At 36.6% G+C, this 26,994-nt stretch overlaps 1 protein-coding gene across 2 annotated transcripts in view; it reads left to right on the forward strand.

The window, feature by feature from the left end:
* Positions 1–6,851, forward strand: part of LOC136024892 (zinc finger protein 184-like) — a 48,465-nt gene extending 41,614 nt beyond the window's left edge. For both annotated transcript variants that reach the window (XM_065700429.1, XM_065700428.1), the window contains exon 7: positions 4,697–6,851. In XM_065700429.1, the coding sequence (XP_065556501.1) occupies positions 4,697–6,828 (2,132 nt within the window). In that variant the 3' untranslated portion in view covers positions 6,829–6,851. The remainder of the gene's footprint in view (positions 1–4,696) is intronic.
* The last annotated feature ends 20,143 nt before the right edge of the window (positions 6,852–26,994 follow it).

The raw sequence follows: 26,994 nt of genomic DNA on the forward strand, positions 1-26,994 counted from the left end.
TTTGTTTTTTTTTTTTTTTTTTTTTTTTTTTTGTTTTTTTTTTGTTTTTTTTGCAAGTGTACCCTCTTACGTGGACAGGTTTATGTCTTCGTATTTGTGTCCATTTTTCCTTTGTTATATTTAAATTACCATGCGTTTTCAAGGAGTTGTGTTTCGTCCCTTCAAGACCCATCTGGTAATTTTATATAATGAATATTTCACATTATAATTGTATATCTTATAATGTGAATTGTACATCGTGAATGACAGTACATTTTATTACACATGGACAGTACGCTCTATTACACAGGGGATGTTTTATTTATGCTTTTGTGTATACAGAATAGGTAGCCCTTTACTAATACTACTACTACTACTACCTCACTGCAGTACTAACTCGTCTGAGGACTACAGAGCTGTACACATGCTACTCCTCCATAAAATTTCCTGACGACTTTCTCTCACCCTATTCGTGAACGACCTTTTTTTTTGTTTGGCCCTGTTTGGTTGATTGACAAAAATAATCTGAGCAATTTGCTATTCTTCATCCGTAGAACGTGTCCTAGCCGTCCATCCTTTCTCGCATTATTCCCCTAGAAAGCGGGATTGAACCACATTTTTCATACAGCGTAGTGTTTGACATACGGTCAGTCAGTCGGTTATTCAAATCAATCTGAGGGCAATTACAAATCTAGTGAATCCTCATCCGTTTTTGGAAGTGCCCACGCTTCAGAACCATGCTTGGCCACTTTCATCATCATAAGGTTATAATATTCTAATCTTGGATCGCAGACTTATCTTTGTATCCTTCCTAAGTTTTCTCAGCAGTGAATTAAAAAACCTGAGCCTTTGCTGTACAACTTAAAGCATCTTCACTGCACCCACCGTCTTTACCAATGATACTACCGATGTAAAAGAAGCCGTTCACTTGGTCAATGTTCTCACTACAGAACATCGCCTATTCACCTTCACTTATTCCTTCACTTCACCTTGACTGGGGTAATGTTATTCAGGCACTAATCACATTGATGTATTTATCTGGTGTATCATAAGTGGATAGGACCTTCACTAAAAATCTTCCGTCAGCTGAGTCAAATGCCTGCTCATAATCTATTAATCTGAGGACTAAGGGTGTTTAATGACCCAGACACTTCTCAATTATTAATACAAAAGTGAAAATTTGGTCGATGCATCCTCTACCCTTCCTGTAACCAACTGTTCTTCTCTTAAAACTTTATCTATAGTATCTCTAAGTTTAAAAAGTATCATCATACTTAGCAATTAGGTTCCCATAGAAACCAGGCTAGTGCCTCTATAAATACCACACTCAGTATTATCACCTTTCTTATAGAGGGGTTTTATTAGAGTTTTCCTAATGTCGCTAAAATTTTTCCTTTTTCAGAAATAGTATTCATAATCTTATCTCTAACCTCAGTCACTATATCAAATTACTTATTTACCACATTATCAGCTCCTGGTGCTTTATTATTTTTTAACCCTTTTAGTACTGTCACTAACTCTTCTTCGTAAAACAAATCTTTCTTCATATTCAAAGTGTCACAAACTTTTTGAGTCTTTTCAATCTCTTTTCCTGTAGCTCTATCACGGTTTACACATTCTCAAAATCTTCTCTCTATCTCTCTTTACCTCTTTTCTTCTCACTAATTGCGGCGACGTTCGTAGCTTTGACTGAGACAAGTTCAAATTTATCATTTTCTCTCAATTTATTAACATACCAGTTATGTCGTGTTACTTTACCAGTTATGTTTTACTATTATGTCGTCTGGCTTTAATTTCCAGATCTTTGGTAATTTTATCCATAGCGTCAACTTCGTACCTCTTTCCTTCCTCAACTTCCTTTCCATTTCTCTTATTGTCACATCATATATCACTCAACAAATTCTCGTACAAGCCCCTCCTCGTCTCTACTAAACAAAGCATTTTCTCAAATATTCCGGGCCGTGTTTCTAACTTACTTCCCGAAGACACCATCAGTGACTTCACAAAATATTTCCCTAAAATTATCCCATCCGTCTTCTACATTGTCAAATTTAAACTCTTCAGTTCAGTATTCAACTAATTCTCAAAGTCCCTCAAATTTTCATCGTAAAGTCTACCAACGTCGTAACTTCCAAAGACGATAGTCAATCTTCCTAAATTTCCGCTTTAAATTAACTTAGACGTTACTAGTTGGCGATCTTTACTTTTAAAATCAATAGCAGGACTCCTATATACCCTAGTAATTTTTATTGATCCTGCCAGTGCCCGGTTTACAATAACTTATTCAATAAAATTAGCTGTCATGCCACCATGTGAATACCATGTTAGCTTATGGGCTATTTTAAGATCAAACACTGCATTGTTTATAACTAGATTTTTTTGCCTACAAAGTTGTGGCAGTCTGAAACTAATATTGTTTTCTTTTCCTATACCAAATTTACCTAGGCTAGGATACCATCTATTTCTATTTCTACCGACCCGGGCATAAAATTTACCTAATAAAAATATCACACTTTTACCTTTGACACTGTCTATCTGTTCCTATAGCTGTAAGTAAAATTGATCTGAGTAATTACTATTTCCATCAGTTGGTTTTACTAGGGTATATACAATAATGACTGATACCTTGCACTTTTTAGTTATAAAATAAGTGAGTTGCATTCTGTTATTAATACCTTCTCTACCTAAACAAGAATTTACAACCTCCTAATTCATCATGAGCCTACTCCTCGCCTATGCACCCCATCTCTCCTGCCTGAAGTTACAATTTCCATATTTTTTAAATCATTGAAGCTATTTTTGCCTCAGGAAAAGCAATGGTCTCAGAAGTAGTGCAGGACGGGGAATAACGCATTTTCTCATGTCTACACGAAGTGCCTAAGCAGGCTTGGAACCGGACAGCAATAACTCCCTGGGACCTTTAGGTGAATAGAGGCTTTGTGCAATCCTTGACCTATTTTGGTCACAACATGGTCTCCCATACTTGGTAATTCTCTTTTATCAATAAGAGTTGCAATCCTGCACAGATAATTCAAGCCTCTAATCTCTGACTCATTATATATTCATGTCTACAAACATTATGCTACTGCTAGGGTAACTTAGCTAAGAAGAGGTTTTTCAGCCCAAAAAATCCCACTAGAACAAACTAGACTCGAAAGAATTATCCATTCATCAGTTTGTCAAATTCATCATCCAAAGACAGCCCTTTCCCTAACATTTAATGAAATATTATTCTTTTCTTTATTTTGAACTTGCCTATTGCTAGCCTTTTAACTAACGCATTCAAGAGCCTCAACTAATGTTTACCAAATTTTAAGGAAATACTATTTGGTTAATTTGGTAGCTTCGGGAGTTTCATCTGGTGCTGTGGGAATTTGCTAATGGGCCCTTTGTCTTTGAGACAGTCAGCTGACGCTGAGACTGTCAAAATAATTTTAATATATTGAATGTCCCTAATTGAGAACTTTTAGGGAATTTTGTATGGACTGTTGAACTAAATAAGAAAATGTTGTGTGTATTTAGGTGGTCGCAAGGTCGTTTTTGCAAAATATCAGGAACAGCCGAGGGCATCAAGTTGAAACTTCCAAGTAATGTTGAGGGGAATGGTGAACTAAAACAGAAGAAACTTCGCGTCCAAATTGAATGACCAGGCTTATTAAATTTAAACTTTTAAGGAATTTTAGGGGATGTTGAAGTCAATCCTAAGACACTATTTTAATCCGGTATGGATGCACGGGTGGTCAAAAAGAATTATCTATAATATCTCAGAATAAACAAAGGGTATTAAGATGAAACTATCAAAGATTTTGAGCTGAGTCAAAAATAATATATATCAGGAATATTGAGGAGAGCGCTGAACTAAATCATAAGACAAAATGCGTCAAAAAACACTCAAGTGAATATTTCTTGGACATCAAGTTTGCCCTTAGAGCGTTGCTATAAATGGTCATCCGCATAGGCACAGAATAAGGATGGGAAACGGGTTTAGGTACAGAATTTAGGATCATTTAGGATCAACGGGTTTAGGATCATTGCTGCCTGCAGAGAATTATTTTTGGTAATAAAGGAATTTGCTCTTCCTACACAAATAACCACAAATGTTTTTGTCAATTTTGAATCGAGTTATTAAAACTGAATTGACTGAAAGATTATTGGATTATAATCTTTCCAGAGATTATTTGTCCTTCTCCAACATTTACAATATGAAATGTCATCTATGGACTCAAAGGAATGATTCTTTTAACCCATGATCAAAAGGTGGCATCTTGCCATCTGGGATAGCTCCTTTTGTGGTTCCTCAAAAGAACTCAAATAAACAATTAAAACCAAATTCATTATCGAATCTCTGCCAATTTTGATCCAAGAACAGATAACTCCACGAAGCTTGAGGTTCGTAAATTATTCTTAGATCTTATTTGACGACATATTAAGAGCAAACAATGCTTCTTTGTTTGGAAACAGAATGTGAATAATCTTGCCCTGAGATTAGAAATTGAATGGAGCGAAATGACTCAAAAAATTTATAGAGCTAAAGAAATAGTATTTCATTGTTTGCATTTTATCGTGTGTGTTTAGATTAATCGTCAAACTCCTATTCCCGAAGCTGAATGTTTGTTGATACCGCCTTTTGGTAGACGACTATTTTCAGTGAGTTTGACTTACGACACCCATATTATTTTTCATAATATTCATGTCTTTAGTTTCTTCTTTTTTTTAGAAATGGATAGATACATTGAAGAACCTTATGAAGGGATGCCCTCTTACGAATCCGACCCCGGAAAGATGCCTCCAGGGATCTATATTGGTCATGTAAAGGTGAAAAATCACGCCTGTGGTAATGAACTATCACAGCCCGAGGAAGTTGCTTTGAAATCCTTTGGTTCACGGTGGAAGGAGTCCTCAGAAAATACTCATTTTTGCAAAATTTGCAGTGAATCCTTTTCCCTCCCCATTTCACTTTCAAGTCATATGAAATGTCATGATGACATCGAAATTCAGCAATGTCAGTTTTACCGTTCAGAATTCAAGAAAAAGCGTAATCTTGATTATAGTTTCGGAATTCAAAATGAGACAAGAGATAATTCTTATGAGTGCACTATCTGCAAAAGGACATACACCATTCGTAAATCATTCACAAATCATATGCGACTGCACAGTCAGGTTCTGCGTGCGACTGCACTCAATGGAAAATCTGCAAGTGATCCAGTGTCTACAAATCATAGAGGTTTGACCTGTGATAATTTAAATAAATGTGCTACATGTGGGTCGACTTACAAATATCGCGCAGGTTTTTTACAGCACATGAAATCCAACCCAGAACATAGAGAAACTCATTTTTGTAATATTCACAATAAATCGTTTTCTCCTGATCTGTTATTTCGACCTCAGACGGAAGTTTCAAAATCGAACAATAAAAATGAAATGTTTCACTGTCCCTTTTGTCAAGCCAAATTCAAAAAAGAACATCATCTTTATTGTCATTTAGTCGCCCACAGGGACAAAACATGTAATTTGTGCATTAGATGTAACATGTGCACTAGTTTTTTTGCTTTGCCTTCTGAATTACTGAATCATTTAAAAATGCACGAAAAGACTGAAGCAAGCGAAAAGACGAATATTGCATCTGCTGTGCAACCATCAGAAAATTCAGATGCTGAACCTACAAGTAATTCAGAACCAATAACTAATAACATCGTTAGAGAAAATAATTTTAATGAGTGTGGCATTTGTAAAAAGACATTTGTAAAACGTAGATCACTCTTACATCACCTGCGAAGGCATCGTGAGAGTAGAAAATACTTGTGTCACATGTGTGGACTAGGTTTTTTTAAAGAAATTGTCCTTAAAATGCATATACAAAGACATACTGGCGATAAAAATTTCACGTGTGACAAATGCGGAAATAATTTCTATAGTGTTTCTCTTTTGAATCAGCATTTGAAAAAGCATGCTTCAGAAGAAAGTGGACAGACACGAGAAAAATTGTTTGAGTGTGAAATCTGCCACACAAAATTCGTAACAAAGCAGGTTTACTCAAAACATATGAAAAAGCACACTGAGGGGAAAAGACATGAATGTGGAATCTGTCAAAGAAAGTGCTACACAAAGTACCAGTTGGCCGCGCATATGAGGATCCATACGGGAGAAAAACCGTATGAGTGCAAGATATGTAACAGTACTTTTGCCCAAACTGCCAATTTAAAAAAACATATGAAATCTCATAGTGAGGAAAAGCCATATAGCTGTGAACTTTGTAGTAAAACATTTAAGAACAAAAATTCAGTTAATGATCATATAAATACTCACACTGGTACGAGACCTTATAAATGCAAGCAGTGTGACATGTGTTTTGGTTCAAGAACGGGTATTGAAAAACACAAGAAAATCCATATGAGGAATCCCGAAGAAAAGAAATTCAGAGAGAAGAAGTACAGCTGTAATATATGCAGCGAAGCATTCGCTGTCGCTGATTATCGGGATAAACATGTGGCTTTACATGCAAATCCTAACCCTTTCAGCTGCGAGTTCTGCAGCAAGAATTTCAACTATAAGAAAAACTTGGTAGCCCATGTGCAGCGTGTGCATCCCAGTTGCAATCCATTTAGATGTAAGCTGTGTAGTAAGACTTATGATACCATTAGGAAAATTGATGTACACATAAACTCTCGTGCTTGTTTAAAAAATGACAAATCCCATAAGTCAAAAAATCAAGGTAAAGCTATCGAGGTGGACGGAAACACGAATGCTGAGAATCTATTTATATGCAATGTTTGTAATGAGGATTTTGAATCAGTTGAGAAAATTCAAGACCATTTTAACTCTTCCCACAAGCCTTCAAGTAGGAATTGATCATGGAATTAGTTTGAATAAAATTAGTGAAAAAAGACTTCTTTGTTCTATATATTTTGCCAAAAAGTGATAACCCGTTTTCACATAAAAATAAACTGAAAGGGATTAAAAAGGATGAACAATAGTTACACCTTAAGTGAAAAGTTACAGAATAGGGTATTGTTTGAAGATGGACATAGTACGTCTATTTTTGGTGTATTTTGGGATCTACATCCTCCTGTTGTTCTAGATCATGAAAGGTAAGGATTTGGATGATTATGTCTTATTTACAAATCCTAGAATTCAGTATGGCTGCTTAGAATTCTGAATTGGCTCATTCCTATTGTTATAAGAGAAATTTGGTTTTATTTACTGTCCATTTTGATATATAATTCGAAATTGGTATAATTAGTTTCATAGGTTTAGTTAATTGTTTTTATTTGGGTGCATAGTTTGACCCACTGTTTCACAATTTTTGAAATTTACTTTGCTACATTTATTCATTTCTATTTATTTTTGTCGTGATTTATTGATCTGTGTTTTCAACATTCTCTGTTTCTGCTTATTTCGACTAACATGTTGCTTTACACCCAAATCCTGACCCTTTGTGCGAGTTCCTTTGCAAGATGTGTAACTATAATGAAAACTTGGTAGCCCATGTGCAGTTTGTGCTTCCCACCCACAATATGTTTAAATATAAGCTGTTTGGTAAGATGTATGATTGTATTAGAAAAACTTATCTTCATACTAACTCTCGTGCTTGTGACAAAAAGATAAATCTCGTAAAATTCGAAAAATCCGGACAATTCGATCGAGAGCGTTGGGAAGATAAAGTTGATGAAAAGGTAAAACTATTTACTTCTAATATTAGTGACGAGGAGTTTTTACCTGTTGAGGATATTCAATGTCATTTTAATTCTTCTTTTATGATTTTTAAGTAAGAATTACGTGTACTATAAATTTAAATAAAAGGAAACACTTGAATTTTTTTTTACCTTTAATTCGCCTAAAAATCTGTAACTATTTCAATGTTGAAAATAAAAAAGAGAAAAAGTACCTGTTCATGACAACTGAAGGAAAATAAAAAGCCTGTGGTTTTTTTTTCCCCCCAGCAAAAACCCGAAGGCTTTTTACTGTGTTTTATATGCTTTTCATTTATGGTTAAAAATTTAGTATTATGTTTCTTATAGTTTTTTCCTATGATAATATGAAAAAAACTTCGTTTTCTTAAAGACTTAAAGAGGCTGCGTCCCAAAGTCGAACCTTAAAACGTACAGGAATTAGGAGAGGCAGTTGGGGGGCTGCCGCCCCCCAAACCCCCCGCTTTTAAAGACTCTTTTGTACAGGTTTTTTGTTGTGGGGGGACTCCATTGTTACTAATTACTAGTTTCGGCGCAATGGTTCTCCTGTCCTCTTGTGTTTAACATTTTTCGAAGTTATTCCATTATTCATTCATTTCAATTTTTGTTAATTAAAAGAGGGCCTTTCCGAAGCCAAGAGCGGGGGGTCAGGGGGGCGGTAGCCCCCCTCAACAAAAAACCTGTACAAAAGAGTATTTAAAAGCGGGGGGTTTAGGGGGCGGCAGCCCCCCAACTGCCTCTCCTGATTCCTGTACGTTTTAAGGTTCGACTTTGGGACGCAGCCTCTTTAACTCTTTAAGAAAACGAAGTTTTTTTTCATATTATTTCTGTACGTTTTTCTACAATCCATGGTGGATGTAATTTAATAATAATTTTCCATGTTTATTTTCTCGCTTTCTGTATCAATAAATTCAAACTGACAAAATTATCTAATTTTGATAATTTTAATAGTTTAGCAGCTTAATTAAAAATTTAGCAGCTAGTGGTTTTTACCCACCCGCCTCGGTTTATGGGCCAAGTGCGCTTCCGCTGCGCCAAGCTGCTGTTATGCTTGTTATCAAACAAGTTATTACAATAGAAAATTTCACCAACGGCTTCAATTGCCTAAATCAATTTAAATGGTTCTTTTAACTTGCTTCCATCAAGCCTTACCCCCGCTTCAGTATAAATTCTTGTGAACATTCCAGTATGTAATTCTGATCACATGTTTCCATGTTTATTTTCTCCCTTTCTGTATCAATAAATTCAAACTGACAAAATTACCTAATTTTACAAATTTTAAAAAGTTAGCAGCTAGCGGTTTCGATCCACCGACCTCTCGGTTATGGGCCCAGCACGCTTCCGCTGCGCCAAGCTGCTGTTAGTGTAAGAATTTTTCAAACAAGTGATGTTATTACAAGAGAAAATTTTACCTTCAATGGGGAAATGGGTTTTTCTAAGCTAGAAAATCGGGGGGTTAAGATTTTCCGACGAAACTTTCCAGGAAAATTACTCGGAGAATTCCGCGTCGAATGAGTCTTCGTACACCCAGATCCGATGTCGGCTGTGACCTGTAGGCGAACAGAAAAAAAGGAGAACATGAACAATAAGTGGCTATGCGTGGTTTCTGGAAAACAGAGAAGGAGTTATCGGATCGAGCTGAAATTTCGCGGATAAGCTCCTGGGCCCTAGGGGACCTTAACTTTCGGCCAGATTTTCCCCATGAAGGAAAAGTCGGAGGGGGATGAAATTTGGCAGGTTTCTTAGTTGGAGCTCGGGCTACGAAATGCATCCCTCCCCATCCCTCTGCGACCACTGGAACCGAAGATCGCTTAACATTGTCGTGATTCGCCTCTTTAAAGAGGCACGAGTGTGCCTCCTTGATTTCTTGCTGATGGATTGTAAATATCAATAAATGTAAAATGAATAGTACCATCCTGCATTTTTAATTTTTTCTGGTTCACGATTAAAATGGTGTGTCGTAATTAAAATTTTTGACAAAATTTGAATATTTAATCCAAATTTTAGATAGACTTTAGTTTTGTTGAGTAAGTTCTTAAAAGATGTGTTTACGACGGAATTTCGGTTCAAAAAGTGATCAAAATTAAGGGTAATTATTCATATGAACAGATATTCTGACTTTAATTTGACTAAAAATTTCGTAACTCTCCTTCATAAAAGCAAGCATGCCTTAGACTTTTTTTTTCTTTTTTGTTGTCTAGCCACATCTACTTATTTTTGAACATTCGGAAATGTAACACAAACTTCTTCTATAACCCTAGCCCAATGGTCAGCAAAGTGTGGTTCCAGAGCCACTTATGGCTCCTTTAATATGGTTCTGATACAACTATTTGAAGGTTTAATGACATTTTCATATTTTTTTTAAATTGGTTATAAAAATTACATGTTATTTTGATAAATTGATATTCTTCTATAAATCTAGAACATGTATGATTTTTGGCTTAAATTAAAAGATAGAAAGGTAATTAAAAAGTTTTATTGTTGTAAAAATACGTCAAGAATGTCGGGTTTAATTATGTTAGTTTGAATATTTTCGGCTTACTTGGATGTGATTCAAAGGTATCACAATTATATTCGCGGAGGATTTTTCTAAAGTAGTGGGAGAACAAATTGGCATCAAAGAATAGAAGTTGTAGTATGAAGAGTTGTGTCCATTGTTTTCATATTGGTTAATTTTCCGCCAGACTGGCTTATTTTGATGATGACTGGTGGGTAAATGGCTTGTGCTACCCTTTGTTTGTGTTATGGCTTTGGGTTGTCTTTGTATTTAAACAACGTTGTCTGGCTTATTTGGCTTGTGTTTTCAAAGGCTCTGCCTTATGTTTTTTTCTTATTGGCAACACTTTTTCTGTCATATCTACCGTGTCTGTCGTTGCCCTGTCTTATTAAAAAGCTGTTGATTTTTTCATTCTTTCTCCACATCTTAAAGGTAATATTATACAATTTTATTGCACCTGCTATGTATGTTTGTGGTTCCGGTATAGTTTCGTTATAAATTTTTCGATAATTTCCGTTTGTTAAGATGTTGGAAGTTGTTTCCATTTTCGGTCATATTAAAAGTTTTTTTAGTTTTGATGATTGATTTTTCTTAACGCCACTGCTGCCAACTGTTCAAACTAAGTAAAACAATTGGGTGAAAATGTTTCTTCTTATCTTCTAGGTGGCACATGCCTGCCCAATTAAACATATATAGAGAGTTAAAAATATATAGTATATGTGTATATTATAATAATATAATAAATAAATGTATATATAATTACATATACATTATATAATATGTATGTATATGTAATAAAACTGTATTTAAAAAAATACATGTTTTAATTTTCATCAATTTAATAATGGTAATAGTTTTACTATACAGACTATTGGTTTTGGCTTAACCAATAGCAGTTGACGAATCCTGTGACACAAATAATGCAGCGCTAGTTTCAATTTGTTAGATTTATGTCCATTTCGGGCCCTAAAGAACAACTTTTAGGATTATTACTACTCAAAGGTCGGATGCATGGCGAAGATGTCGATATCGTCTGCAATTGAGTGTGTGGATAAACTGAATATTATTGTTGATAAAAGTATAGCCGGCGTAAGAAAAGGGTTTGTTGCTATTTTGAATAAAAAAATTAATCATGAGCTACTTGTTTACCATTGTATCGTTCACCAAGAAGTGCTTCGTGTGCAAATCCGGAAGACATTTGTAACGTTAGGGAATTAGTGATTACCCTTATCAACTCCATTTTAGCTAAAGGTCATAATCATCGTATGTTCAAAGAATTTTGGTCAGTGACTTTTGGACACTAACGCATTGTCAGTGTCAGTAAACATGCTAAAAAGAAGTATGTTATTTAAAAAATTGCCCCCCTGCTTGATAGTGATTTGCGTAAGTAGCGTTCGGCAGTCAAAAGATGACCAGAAAATCTGTTAGTAGTGAGCTACGGATGCTGAAAATAGATGCAACTTTGGTATCAGCACAAGAAGCCATTCTTTCTTTGCCGAAATCTGTAACACGTATCCATGATTGAGTGAAATCGAGTTGAATACTCTGATAGAAGACTGCGAATGCTATGAAATCCAGCAAGTTTCTCAGGGCGAAGTTCACAGGGGACACAGAAACTGCGAAATAACTATGCTTCCAGTCCTGACGAGTTGCCAGTAAAACTTGCGTGAATACGCTATATTTCTTGCAAAACCTTTGGTCATTCATCAATGCTTTAATGATCAGTCGTTCCCCCAGCGTTGGAAACAAGATTATGTACGCGTCGTTCCAAAGGTGAAGCATCCCAAAAGCTGTGATCAGTTAAGACCCATTTCAGTCACGCCGAACCTTGCCAAAGTCACAGTCCTTTATATACCGTGAACTTATGTCGCAAGTCGTAGATTCACTTGACCCATACCAATACGGTCGTTTAAAAGATTGTAGTATCATAGTGTATTTAAATAGTAATAGATCAGATATTTAATGTCAAAAAGACTGTGACAAGCCCCGAAGGACCGAATTCGCATTTTGGAGTCATAAAACCATAAAAATAAAAAAGATCATAAAAACAGCACTACAACAAAAAACTTGCTAAATGACAAAAACAACAAAATCAGAAAGGCAAAGCCATTCATTAGTAAAAAAAAAAGGCTCTGAATGTCAGAAAGTTGAAAAGGTTAAAACTAAAACAAAACTAACAAAAGAGTGAGATAAAATTAGCATTGAAAAGGTTTATAAACAATAGGTGGGGGGGTGAAACAAATGAATCACACGAACATAAAACTTGAGTATCACCAGTACCAAAAAAAAGGAAGCTAGCGGTTTATTTTATCAGTAATGAAAGGGACAAAGGTTTTTTCATACCTGTAGGTTAAGTAACGCATGGGAGACAAGATAGGAACGGGTTCAGAAACAGTACGTGGCATGGGGTGTCTGGATGGGGATTGTTTTTCGGGGAAAATGTTTTCGGTACAAAGGTTTATTATTGCATTATTCGCAAAACGGAGGCACAAAGTTCCTCTCCTGTGCTCAAGAGTTTCCAGCTTAGCCTTTTTTAGAAGGAGCGAGTATGGTACCTTAGCTTCTTAAAAAATTATTCTCAGGGCTCTTTTTTAAGAGGATTCAATTTTTTCTGATTCATCACGGGAGATGCCAGGATGCCAAACTGGACATGCATATTCAATATGTGGGTGGGCAAAGGAAGTGTAGATCCGTAAAGAATGGGATGGGGGGACGTTAAATTTATTCAAAAGCTTTAGGAGAGACATGGACACATTAGCTTTATGGACAATAACTTTAACGTTGATATCCCACTTTAAATTAGAGGAAATTGTAGCCTGAAGTAATTCAAAGGAAGACACTGAAATATCTGGAGGGATAGGGTTAAGGAAAAGGGGTGAGGTTTTAAGGAAATATATTGTCATTATCATAGATTTAGAGGGGTTTACTCTCATGTCCAAGACCGCAGTGCCATCATTTGAGCAATATCATCGAGGATACTCATGGGGTTGCTTACTAAGTTTCGGTGGCAGATTTCAACAACCGTTAGGTCATCCACAAATTTCCTTCTATCGGGAAATTCCTTGACAAGATTATTTATCATAACAGAAAACCTAGGACCAAGGAGAGTACCTTGGGGTACTCCATTGTGGACAGAGAGGGGACTGGAGTAATGATTCTGATATTTGACTACCTGTGATATATTTGATAAAAGGAGGCAACCAATTTAACCAGGAAAGCATCAACATTGAAATCAGTTATAAGTTTTTCAACCAAAATATTGTGGTTAACAAGGTCAAATGCTTTTTCAAGGTCAATGGAAATTAAATCTAGCCAGCAATTAGGTTTTTCGAGAATTTTTCCAATTGAGTCAAGAGTAATGGGAAGTAGAAGTGTACTTGATGTTTCCGAATTGTCTCAGGTCAGTAAAAGGTAGAATTTTCTCCTTTAGCCAATCCGCAAGGAATCCGTCATAGAGTTTAGAGAATATGGGAGTGAGTGAAATAGGACAGAACACCTTCAAAACTAGGCTTTCGGTCTTTCTTTTTCAAGGGGGTTATGAAACTCTGTTTCCAAATTTGCGGATTTTGGCCAGACTCAGTAATCTCATTGAAAATAACTAACAAGGGCTTTGAGAGAAAGTCACTCAAAGCGCTAATAAGAGGATACGGGATATCTAAAGGACAGACACTTGTTTTTCGTAGTTTCTCAATTTTTCTTTCGATCTGAGACGGAGATCCGGAGGGGAAAGCAGGTGGGAGAATATCAGTAGGTAATTGATAAAACAATGCCGGAAGGCTCTAGACGATAGAAGCAATGAACTTGTTTAGTTAGGTTTTATCAGCTGATCGTACAATGTCTCAAATCTGAAGATGCTTTTGTTGATTCTCTACTCGTTGATTACAGGAAAGCATTTGATTTGAATAAGCACCTCGTGGCTGCTACGAATCTTAAAAGAATGGGTGCACGTAAACATATCTTACTGCTTATTATTTATTTCCTACGTTCCCGGTACAAGCGAGTCTACGCCCTCTTTCCTGGTGATCTCGACTATGACTGGGAAGAGATTACATGTGGAGCCCCTCAAGGCACCAAATCGACTGCTCTACTTTTCCTTGTGGTAATTAATCATGTCATGGGCCATATGAATGACCGATTCAAACACGTAGACGATCTAGAGGGCTGCCACAAAGTCCCTGGAAGTATCTAAATCTGGCTTTGGTCCCTAAATCAGTGCTCAGGTCCCTTAAGATTTTTTCTTGATCAACATTCTTCCATATTAGTTGAATATCTTATCTCTAAGTAATGGAGGCCACTATGCAAGGTATGGTATTTTAGTTTTGGTTTCATGTAAGTCATTTTCAATTTTTGGTCTTGTAACCATAATCCTGTTTCACGGCTATATATTTACTGTCTGAAAGAAAGAGACTATAAAGTAGCGAAAAAGACTGAGACACTTTGCCTCTGGAGTCATCTTAGGATTTTTTTTTTAATACTAGCTTTCAGGAGATTTAATTATTTTGTCAGTGATTTAATTATTTTGTCAGTGTTGTGCTAGATACGTGGGCCTAGCTAGCCTTAAATTCTAAGAGGCTGATTGTTTTGTCAGTATTATGCTAGATACATTTTTTTTTATCCTAGCTTTCAGGAGAATTAATTATTTTGTCAGTGTTTTGCCAGATACGTGGGCCAGAGGACGGTAACTGCTTATAACTTTTTTGGGCTTAACGGTAACTGCTTATAACTGAATTTAAATGGGAAAGTGAAAATTTTAAAATGTTTGGCTTGAGGAGAAAGACGAAACAGGGAACAGATGAAAAAGTGTTGCAGAGTAGTCCCAGGAGATGTACACTTGTTCTACTATGTCATTTGCAATTCATCACTTGCTTGTCAGAAAGGTTGTTACTCTCTACTGCAGCACTATCGGACTGGAGAACATAAGAAAAACGTCCAGATCAAGCTGAAACCCAATCATCTTCACTTGACTTCAGCCTCCAACTGTGCCCTTCCAGGGTGCAGCTGGAGGCTTTACACTTACTCAGTAAATGAGCAAACAATGATAGCTGAAGTTACATGGGCTCTAAAGATGATTGAATCTGAGTAATCCGGTAACTCGGCAGACAGAATAACAGAAGTCTTCAAGAAAATGTTCATGGACCCAGTTCTTAACAATTTCTCCAACGGGTGAACCAAGTTTACATACCTGTTGAACGAAGCGGTTGGATCACATTTTCAGAAGATTACATTAGAGGAAATTCGTAATAGTTATAATGTGGTAGAATTTGATGGAACTACCAACAGCGAAAGCAAAAAGGAGCTGCAGGTTAGAATCCGTTTCTGGTTTGAAAAGATGAATCAGGCCGTAGAGGGGCATCTGATGGACAGTGAGAAGCGCAAGGTAACAAATGGTGACAGACTTTTAGACATTGTCACCTGCAGGATCCACATTGTGCACAACGCCTTTCGCAAAAGCCTAGAAGAGGTTGTGGAGACTTGCTCTGATCTCATTGTGAAGATGTATTGCTTTCTTCGTGGGTGGCCGGCGCGGCTGGAAGATTATTCAAAATCCAGCAGAAAACTGGCGTTCCGAGGTAGAACTTTGTCAAACATGTACCAACCCGATGGCTATCGATTGCTCCTGCTGCTGCTGGGATGATTGAGCAGTGGCCAGCTATTGTCGAGTATTTAACGTCTTCATTCCAATGAAAAATGCTAGTTTGATGAGGTCGAACGCATATAAAGAGATTGCAAAATTCCTGAAGTAGTCCACTGTAAAAGCAGAGTTTCATTTCATTATTGACAGTTCTAGGCTTTTTACTCGGTTTACTTTGAAGTTCCAGAGCGAAGAACCGTTGGTACTTGAATTATCATGCAACTGAAGCTTCTTGTTCGGACGCTTGCTGGGCATATCTTGAAAGCCAAAGCAGTTCAGGAATTGTTAGAAGACTTGAGTCCAAGACCGTTTGAAGATGAAAAAAATATGCTTCCTCTGTTGGAAGTTACTGCCTCTCTAAGTGACGAAAATCATCCTTGGAAAAAAGTTTGTGGATTATAAGTGCTCTTGAGTCTTTAAAAATTGAAACTCTTAGAGATCGCAGGTTTCAGCTGATAATGCTTTTCGGGCAATTTCTCCTTGCCAGCCCCAAGCATCGACATTTTCTACCTCCTGCTGCCAATCCACTAGAGTTAATACCAGAAAGAAGAACAAGTTGGTGCCAGTGCCTTGCAGAACTAATCGATTTAACAATTCATCCGTGCCGTTTTTTTACCAGTGCCTATAACAAAATGACTTAGGACTAGGTTTGTAAGTGAAAGTGGCATTTAGTTTGTGATTTTTATCTACGATTATGAAAGCTATCTTTTAAAAAATCATTTCTGATTTCTAAAATTAAGAACAACAATTTAAAAACTTGATCTACATGAACTTTCCTAAAAGATGCAAACAGGCTGTTCCCATTAATAATTATCTATCAAAAATGAAATTTAGCCTTAGTTAGTGTACCACTTATTTAGTGCAATTAAAATTAACTAAACAAGCGGGACTGGATCCCCATTTTTTTTAAATTTTTTTAAAGTGTTTTAATGTTCAAATTTTGCTTTTTGGCTAATAAGTTTGCCGGCCACTACTCTAGTCCATAGCAATCGAAGGTTTAATACCCCGTTTCCAGAAAATAGAACCGCTATTTGTGCCTGATTCAGAACGGTAAATAATATTTAAAACCAAACCTTAATAATAAAAGTTTGCCGCGAAAATAAATTCAGAGGAATTTTGAAAAATAACCTAAGAACACAAAAAAGGTATGGGATGAAACGAAAACTGCACCATTGAGATCACCGCAACCGTGGCAACTAGTGAAATTCATAATTAAACATTGCTGAAATTAATGGCTTACAGGAAAAATAGTAAATTGTGCTGATTCAAGTAGAAAATTATGGACTCTTATCTGTTACAAGTAATTTTGATTTTTTTTTTTCTCAACAAATATCCTGGTAATTAAAAGTTTGGACATTTAGATTTTATTAATATTCGGAAAGCGACATCTAATCAACCAGCAGTGTTGCCACAACAACCTATTTTGGCGAAAAAATTAAAATCGCCGAGCACTCTAACTCTTCAGAAGAGAGCGGGAACGGTACAGAAGAGCCGTAGTTGTACCGGCCGTGCTTTGTACTTAAACTGCTGGGGAGAGTTGTACCGGGTCCCGCACTTCCCATTTTGTTTGAAGCTATTTACCTGGATTTTACTCGATAGATGCTTATGTAAGATTTCTTCAATTCATGGAGTATAGCTAGAAATTACGATGAACTACGCAACCCAAGAATCCTTCAATGACCTGTCAAACTTTCTAAAAGAAAAACTGGATGCTATTCTATAGAAGCAAACTATCTTGGAAGCTAAGATGGATAAATACGGCGCTGAAATTGCTTAACTCAAGGAGGACAGTATACAAAAAGATAAGAGGCTCGAGAACTAGAAAACCAGCTCACTAGAACAACAATTACTGCTGACAGAGGTTAAGGAAAGACGCCTCAACCTCCTGATTCACGGTTTACCAAATGAACAGCAAAATGAATCTGTGGAGTCGACTGTTCAAAATATGTTCTCTCAAAGACTAGAAATTCAATCTATCCCGTCAATCTCGAAGTGTTTTCGTATAACGTCACGCAAATCTAAAGTGACTGATCGTCGGTCGCAGAAAAAGCAACGACTAGACCCTCTACTTGTGACCTTGGCTAGTGACAAAGAAATTAACGGAGCTTTGCAAAGTGTCGGGAAGCTAAAAGGAAGTGGAATTTCGATCTGTCCGTACTGAACATTTAGCGAAAGGTTGGCAGATGAAATCTTTGGGAATCATCATTGGCTCGCGTGTCAAACACAAAGAGTGGAAAATATGGCTAGAGTTAAAAAAGTCTACTTCCAGTGATTGGAAGGTTTTTTCTGATTACTGGTTACAGGTGAGGAAAAAAGGTTATTCCGTTGTGTTGTAGGAAGTTATCTCCGCACTGAGTAAAGAAATGATTGTAACAGAACAAAGTGGTTGTTCCTAGTCTGTGAAACGCGTAAAAGACATTTTTTCCCTTTTTTTGTAGTTTGGTTTTTGGTTTTTGTTTTATTCTAGTTGTCATCTATGCCGCTACTCCCAATGGTTGGATGCCAAAAGTATGTCTTTTTTCTCCAGTTTAAACTGGCAATCTACATCTCTGGTAAGTTATCTTAAATTTTAGCAGTACTGGAACTGACAGAGAGTGGGGTTGCCTAAAACAGCTAGAAGCGAATCTTATAAGTATTTGCGATTTTATTAAAGGAGTAGGTGACAAAGATAAAATAGGATATAGATTAGATGATTTCCCCATTGTGAATATGCTACTCTAGAAATGATCCCACCGTGTATTAATCCATCTGACTTAAGGTTGGCGTTCTTTAACTGCAGGGAATTTTTGAGTAGTGCAGAATACTTGTCACCGGTTATTCCTGATTCTAGAGTCGGTGTTTTCGGAGTTTACAAAACTTTCTTAACAGAAACGACTGAGGCACTGGCACTCGCCAACCTCCAAGGATACTTCTGCTTAAGCATGACACTGGTTAAAAAGTAACAGGGAGGATTGGCAATATTCATAAAAATAACATATCTCACAAAGTGTTGAGTGAATATGATAATCTTTATGAAGAGATGGTTTTTGAATTCCTAGTAGTGGAAGCAGATTTATGTGTTAAAGGCACGGTGTTTATGGTGGTGTATAGACCACCAAGTTTGAGCGTGAAGCTGTTTTCAGAAAAATAGAATTGTTGATATCAGGTATTCAGAACCAAAATCCCAGATTAGTATTTATGGGGGATATCAATATTGATTTGTCCGAGTTGAAAAGTACAGAAAATTTTAATACTAGTATAGTTAGACTAGTTTCGACCATGGTTGATTGGATGTCGCTGCTGTTAATTAATGGGCTCCTACCAGCATGGAAGGTACCGACAAGAGTTACGTGCGCTACTCTTATTGACAATATATTTACTGAATTAAATATTAAATCATGCAGTGTAATTGTTCAAGATTCATCTGATCACTTTCTCTTAGTGATAGACGTAGAAGGTAAACCAGAATAGAAGACCGAAAAACCTAAAAGAATTAGAAATTCGCTGCATAAAGATATTGAAAAGCTAAATGTTTTACTGAGTAAATCCGATTTCAGTAACTGCCTCGAATCCAATAACGTTCATTCATTAGGCGAATTATTTATTTCAAAATTACAATCTGCTTTAAATGACGCATGTCCTCCCTGAACAAGTAGGGGTAGAAGATACCCGAGAAAAACACAAATAACCAATGGTCTAGTGCAATCTATAAAGCGGAAAGATAGGCTTTACTGCTCCTATAAAGAGAAACCAAGTGAAGCAAATAAGTTACAGTTCACAAAGTACAAAAATGCACTTGCGACAATCATGAGGAAATCTAAGCAGTCATATTATACGAAAGTGTTTTCGGAGGCTGAAGGATCACCGGAGAAAAGATGGTCATTAATTAACCAACACCTTGGCAAATGCTATGCGAAAACTTGGCCACAGGAAATGAAATTCACGGACGGGACTACTAGCGCCAATAATAAACAGGATGTAGTAAAACTCCTCAATACTTATTTTGCCCAAATTGGTGAACAAACGGCTAACATCACATCTTCGAATGGTATTCAGAGCAACACAGACTTTCTAGCTTTTCCACCTCCTGTCAGTGATAAATCTACATTTTTTTTCACCCGTATGCCCATAAGAACTTAAAAACATCACTCGACTACTGAAGAATGGTACCTCGTCAGGAGCAAATAAATCCACGACTAACCTACTTAAACAAATAATCCCTACAATATCTGAAGTCCTAACGCACATGATTAATCTTAGTTTCAAGGAGGGGACATTTTCTCAGTGTCGCAAAACCGCTCGAATCATCGCTCTTCACAAAGCAGGAGATCCAACAAACCCATCAAATTACAGGCCAATATCTATTCTTTCAGCATTTTCAAAATTACCGGAAAGATGCATTTATAAAAGACTTGTAAAGTTCTTGATGAGCACCAGATTCTTCACTCCTTCGCAATTCGGCTTTCGTCATCTCTCAATTTATTCATCTCTCATGGTTTTATTCATCGGTCGTCATTTATATTCCCTGTGTCCCGGTCGTCATTTGTGTCCCGGTCTGTAATTTCTCTCTGAGTGTCCGGGTCGTCATTTATATTCCTTGTGTCCCGGTCGTCATTTGTGTCCCAGTTTCCCAGTCTGTAACGTCATAAAGTCTTCAATGGCTCTGGTGGTGCAGCCAGTTGAGGAAGTTTAACTTTTCCTGAGGCGCAACACATTCCCATTGTTTCTCCATTAAATTTCAAGGCCTTGCAATAGGGAAAAATTTTAGACATAGTCCCGATTTGAACACATCTACTCAAGCTATAATCATCAACTGGGCTGTACCTGAATGCCAGGCGATAATTTTGACGTTGCTCTTGTGATTCCTCGGCACGCTTTCTTTTGGCATCATCTCTTTTTTTTGTAATTTCTCTTTGAGACGCAAGCTTGTTTTCACGCTGTTCTTGAGATTCCTCGGCACGCTTTCTTTTCTTACTTTCTCTATTAGCCACAAGCCTTTTGGCATTAACTCTTTGAGCAGCTTCATCGGCTGTTTCTTCTACCATTGTAGGATTTATACTAAAATTTCTCTTTCAATTAACTCTTTGAGCAGCTTCCTCGGCTGTTTCTTCTGTCATTTTAAGATCTATACTAAACATTTCTCTTTGAAACGCCTTCTTATGTACTTATAATGACGTCATATACAAAGCCTTTGACGTCATATACAAACATACAAATTACATACATGACGTCATAATGATCAATCCTTATAATGACGTCAGTCGAAAAACATGACGTCAGTCGACAAACAACTTATTTTTATATATATAGATTTGTCATGTTCTATATCCCCGAGCTAAGTTTTCTCAACAAGTCTAAAAGCTTTCATATGTGGTATGAATCAGTTGGGAACGCTTTAATCTTTAACATTTTCAAAAATTGTCGTACAACATCTTTCGTATTTCACATAGCCGTACTGTATTGATCTTCTGAAGGATGATCGAAATTCTTCTTCAATAATTTTATCAAGTTCTTAAAAATCTCCTCTGAGCTCCTCATATAAACCTAGATACTCAAGAAAACATCCCAAGGTTTTTTTTTTGTTTAGGATGCTCTTCCATACACCGGAAACTATCGCCAACGCAAAAGTAATGTATGCACTATTATTTCATTTAAAATTCAATGCACGAAAACGATGTATTTTCGCATAAGAAAAGGCAATTTTAGAGATCAGAACGGGCATAAATCGAATTCTCTATAAGTTAACAATTTTAAACCAAACAGACTAGATTGAGTGAAAAAATCCAGCACAAAAAGAAACAGAAAATGCCATAAATATGAGTTGTGCAACTCTCATTTGACTCCCCCAAACAATTAGTGGCATTGGCTCATTAATGAATACGCAATATATTTTCAACTGAAATTATTCCTTCTCCGATGGTTTTTCAACATATTTGAAAGAATGAATTATTTTAGTCATTTTATAATTATTATTACTTCGCCATTAGTATGCATATAGATACGGTAAATCCTGGCATTGGGGTTTTTCGACAAGCAAGATCACCTTTCCAACTTTTATCAGGTTCACTCTATATACAAAAAAGGCCTAGCTACATTTTTTAAGTTTAGCATTAATCCGCAAATATAAAATGGCGGGCCCAGAAATAGGTCTTTTGAAATTGTTGTTGAAACATAACCACAAAACCAGTTTTCCTTTATGGTATCCCCTTCTTAAAAGGGGATGTTTAGAGTTGTAAGTGTACAACAATTGTTCGTGTATAATAAGTGTTCTTCATTAATTATTTTGATAAACGTTGTTATGTATTTTTTTTCTCTATCTTGTACTCCGTCCCTATGAACTATCCCTAGCTCTAGAAACAACAAATAGTTCGCAAAAATACAAAGAAACAATATTTTATTGATTCAATTTATGTTAAAATATTAAAAAATGGTCCTGAAAGTTGAATCAGGAAGGGTTAACAGGAGCAGAGGCCACACAACTGCACAGCTTCAATGAGCAGTAAATTCGTTAGGTGAAGGATGAAAAAAAGAGAAAATTGATTCGAACATTTTTTTAAGGTTCTATTTTTTTTAGTAAAATAAGAAAAAGAGAGAAAGAAAAAAACACGCGAATTTTACTGAGATATTTAACCTGAGGTTTAGAACCCTTGATTTTTTATTTATTTAAACTTCAATATTATAAGAAACCAGTTCTGTTGCACACTGTTTTATTTATGTAAAAATAAGCGCCACTGCACAAAAAGACGAATGAATGCAGCAGAAAGCTCAAACAGAAAGTTCGAATTTACTGCCCAGCTACTTCATCACCTAGAAAGGAAGAGGAACGTCAATCATTTGCAGACAATAGACACTGTGTATTTCAGACTTAAAAAAATTATAAGAGGATAAATTTTAAAGACTGGCTAAATATATTACAAGAGCGAAAAGCTCAAGTTGGTTGGGATGCCTGGTCAAGAAGTTTTTTCTTCACAGGCACTTATGCTTGCTATAAAAAAATCCTTTTAGACTGTCCTGGCACATCTTGTGATGTAAGAAAAGCACAGAGACAAATGTTTAAATATGAAAACGTATATAAAAGCTCCATTTAACAAAGTTGATCCACACAATATTTCAAGAATTTTGCATAATTATAGATCATTAAGTACCAGCTATTAAAAGATGAGACCGTGAGTCATTGTACAGGCGGCGGAGGGAGGATGTCTCAAAGAGTGCATGCTAATGCCAAAAATATCTAACTCTCAATTAGCCCTCAGATAAAAATAGTAAGGTGGAGGCGGTTGTAGGAAATATAAACACTTTTTTGTACTTCTTTATAAATGGAAATAGCGAGATATAGAGAAATAGACATAGCTTGGTCGTACCCAGAATTTGGTCTGCAGCGAAAGGAGGGGGTTGCTGGATTAAAAAAAATGAATGTCAGTAATACATACGATTGAACTGAATCACCACCCAGGGAGGGGCCGGGGAAGGGGGGTAAGCATGAATGATTTTTTGGGGGAGAAGAATTTTCTGGGGGAAAACTTTCATGGGGAAATAAGGTGTGATTTGAAAAATCTTAGACTTCAGAAAATAAAAGCACAAGTTTTTTCAACTGAAACAAAACTACAACTTAAAACAAACAGAAATTATATTATGTATATGAGGGGATCCCTTCTCAAGCTCCGTTCTTTACGTTGAAGTTTGACTTTGTAAGATAAAATTTTATTTCAACAAAGCAGCTATCACAAGCCCGAAAGGGCCAAATTCGCACTTTAGTGTCAGTACAGAAACAAAAAAAAATGCAAAAATTTAAGAAATGGTCAATATCATAAAATCATAAAATTGCAATCAATAAAAAAGTCAAACGATAAAAATTCGTAAGATTAAAATAGGGAAAACCAATTTAAAGAAAAGTCAAGCTAGCAAGAATTCCAAAGTACGCATTTGCAAAATGAACACTAAAACTATAAGATAAAAGTGGAGTGAGAAGGAGGGGAATATTGGCTTAAAATTTCAACTATGTGAGGGTTGAACGTTCTTCTATATCTTTCAGTGGAAACTCTTATTGGGGCAAGAAGGGAATTTCGCTTGAAACAGAACGTGGAGGGAGGGGGGTAAATGTTCGCTAGGGAAAAGAGAAGTAGTACAAGGGTCATGCATGGCATTGTGCGCAAAACGCAAGGAAATTTGGGCTCTTTTTACCTTAAGGGTGACTAAATTTGCTCTCCTAAGAAAGGAAATGTAAGGCATTTTACCCTCATTGAAGATAATTCTTTGAACTGCCTCTATTCTGTCCGACAATTCATTGGAGAAGCCAGACTGCCAGACAGGACAAGCGTATTCAAGGGTAGGACGTATAAAAGAGAGAAAAATCCTGAAACAATGCGATTTAGGACATTTAAATTTATTAAGGAATTTGAGGAGAGAAAATGCTCTCTTTAAATGAGAATGCTAAAAATAGTAATTTAAGTGAATTCAAAAAATTCAGGCTGTTGAAGAATGAATTGTTGTCTAAATATGATTTTAATGACAAATAGAATAGGATCCATAGTCGACAGATTAAATTGGTATTAAATCATTAAATGTAGTGCTTTATTTTTATTAAGATGTGTTAAGGAAAGAGTTGAGTGTGGAGTGAGTCTTCCCACCAAGTTTTATCCGACACTAAGCGCTTTCCAAAATTTCCGGTTTCCCCCTCCAACTCCCCCAATGTCACCGGATCCGGTCGGGATTTAAAATAAGAGCTCTGAGACACGAGGTGCTTGTAAATATCAAATTTCAATAAGATTTGATCACTCGTTCGAAAGTTAAACATACCTCATTTTTTCTAATTTTTCCAAATTACCCCCGCCCCTCTCCCCCAAAGAGAACAAATCCGATCTGGTTATAAAAATCACGTATCTAAGACTTGTGCTTATTCTTCCCACAAAATACCATCATGATCTCTCCACTCTAAGCGTTTTTCAAGACTTCCTGTTTCATCCACCAATGACACTGGATCTGGTCAGGATTTAAAATAAGAGCTCTGAGACACGAGGTCCTTCTACATATCAAGTTTCATTAGGATCCAGTCACCCATTCGTAAGTTAAAAATTCCACATTTTATCAAATTTTTCCCAATTACCGAATTAGCCCCCCTCCCCTCAACTTCCCTGAAAGAGAACAGATCCAGTCCGGTTATTTTAATCACGTATCTAGGAGTTGTGCTTATGCTTCCCACCAAGTTTCATCCCGATCTTTCCACTCGAAGTGTTTTCCAAGATTTCCGGCCCCCCCAACTCCCCCCAATGACACTGAATCCGGTCGGGATTTAAAATAGGAGGTCTGAGTTACGAGGTCCTTCTAAATATCAAATTTCATTAAGATCCAATCACTCGTTCAAAAATACCTCTTTTTTCTAGTTTTTCTGAATTAACCCCCCGCCCAACTTCCCCTAAGAGAGCAGATCCGTTCCAGTTATGTCAATCACGTATCTAGGTCTTGTGCTTATTTGTCCCACCAATTTTCATGCCGATCTCTCCACTCTCAACGTTTTCCAAGATTTCACGTTTCCCCTCCAACTACCCCCCCCCCCCCCCAATGTCATCGGATCCGGTCGGGATTTAGGTTAAGAGCTCTGAGACAGGATATCCTAATAAATATCAAATTTCATTAAGATCGGATCACCCATTCGTAAGTTAAAAACACCTCATTTTTTCCAATTTTTCCTAATCAACCGTCCCAAGATGGTCGAATCAGAGAAGCGAGTATTTTTAATTTAATCTGGTCACTGATATGCCTGCCAAATTTTGTCGTCCTAGCTTATCTGGAAGTGCTCAAACTAGCAAAACCAGGACTGACAGAAATTGCGATCGCTATACGTCACTTGGTAAATATCAAGTGCCATAAAAACCAGCAACAAATGAATCTAAACTCAATCATTAAAATCTTGCGGTTTGGCAAGACATTATTTCCGTTTTAACCCAGGGTAACTTAACGTAAGAATGTATGGAGGCGATGGGCCATTGTGGCCTAAGCCTTGACTCATCTTGGTGAGTCCATGCACATAGACAATGACAATAATAACTTAACAATGTAAAATGGCCTGTGAATTATCTACAAAAGCAATCCTCGAATCAGAATCTAGTTTAAATCCGCAAGGATTTTAACTACTCCAGCGTGATAGGCTTACATAGCCAGTGCGGAAAAGGTAAAAGAATGGCATAACTTATGTCTGAAACAGGCCATTTGACAACGCAATTCAGGTCTTGTCGCTATAAGGGGTTAATAAAAGCTGTCCATTTTTTATCTCATTTCACAAATTTCATATAAGGCAACTTTATTGAGATAATTTTATCGGAATAATCGTCTTAGATGATAGTTGTATCAATCTGGCTAGTTTAACTTCCACGTTATGTTCGGATAACATAGATGGCATTCCACTAGGACTTCGTCCTAGGAAGATAGTATTCTACCCTGCATCTTACTACAGTCAGGCAGCTGAACAAGATAGGGCATGTGAATTAGCTCTCCCGAATCCCACTCGGTAAACTCAAATGTCCAAAACATTTCCCAAGACCCCTTTATAATGTGTCTTCCCTCCCGTGACCCATCCATATCGTACCCCTATCAATGACTCCCAGAAACCGTACCCTAAACCGATGAGCTCAAGAAAGAGAATAAGAAATCTGCCAAAAAAAGAAAAAAGAAAACAATCTGAAGATGAAGATCTAGCAAGCAAGTTGAATTATATGATTAATTTTTCTTGAAAACGAGATTTATCTTGTAATTTTATGACGAAATGACTTGTAAACTGATCGTGCGAGCAGTTTCATGTCTGAATCTCTAGTAAATCAAGAGCAAAATCTTGGGTAAGGGGCCACTGGACCAAGGGCGCCAATGTGACTCGAAGTGGGCACCAAATTAAAAAGTTTACGTAAAAAATATTAATAAAAAGAAAAAAGACCAGAATAATGGCGCCAGAAATATCTTGGGGAAGGGTCATTCATCTAATTTCAACCTAATTAGCTATATAGTTAAAATAAATAGATAGATTTACTCACACGAAAGCCACTCGCTATTTAATTAGTCAAAAAACTAAAATTAAGGTTTTTTTGAGGGTGGAGGGGGTTTATTATTAGTCAAAACTTACCTTTCGATTTCCAGGTATTTTCGGATATTTTACCAAAATATCTGGACATATCCTTCGATCCCCTTGCACATTCAGCCATCAGTCTTCGTCTCTTATCCAATCTATGCTC

This window comes from Artemia franciscana, chromosome 3 (genome assembly GCF_032884065.1).
Source record: "Artemia franciscana chromosome 3, ASM3288406v1, whole genome shotgun sequence".
Taxonomy (NCBI): Eukaryota; Metazoa; Arthropoda; class Branchiopoda; order Anostraca; family Artemiidae; genus Artemia; species Artemia franciscana.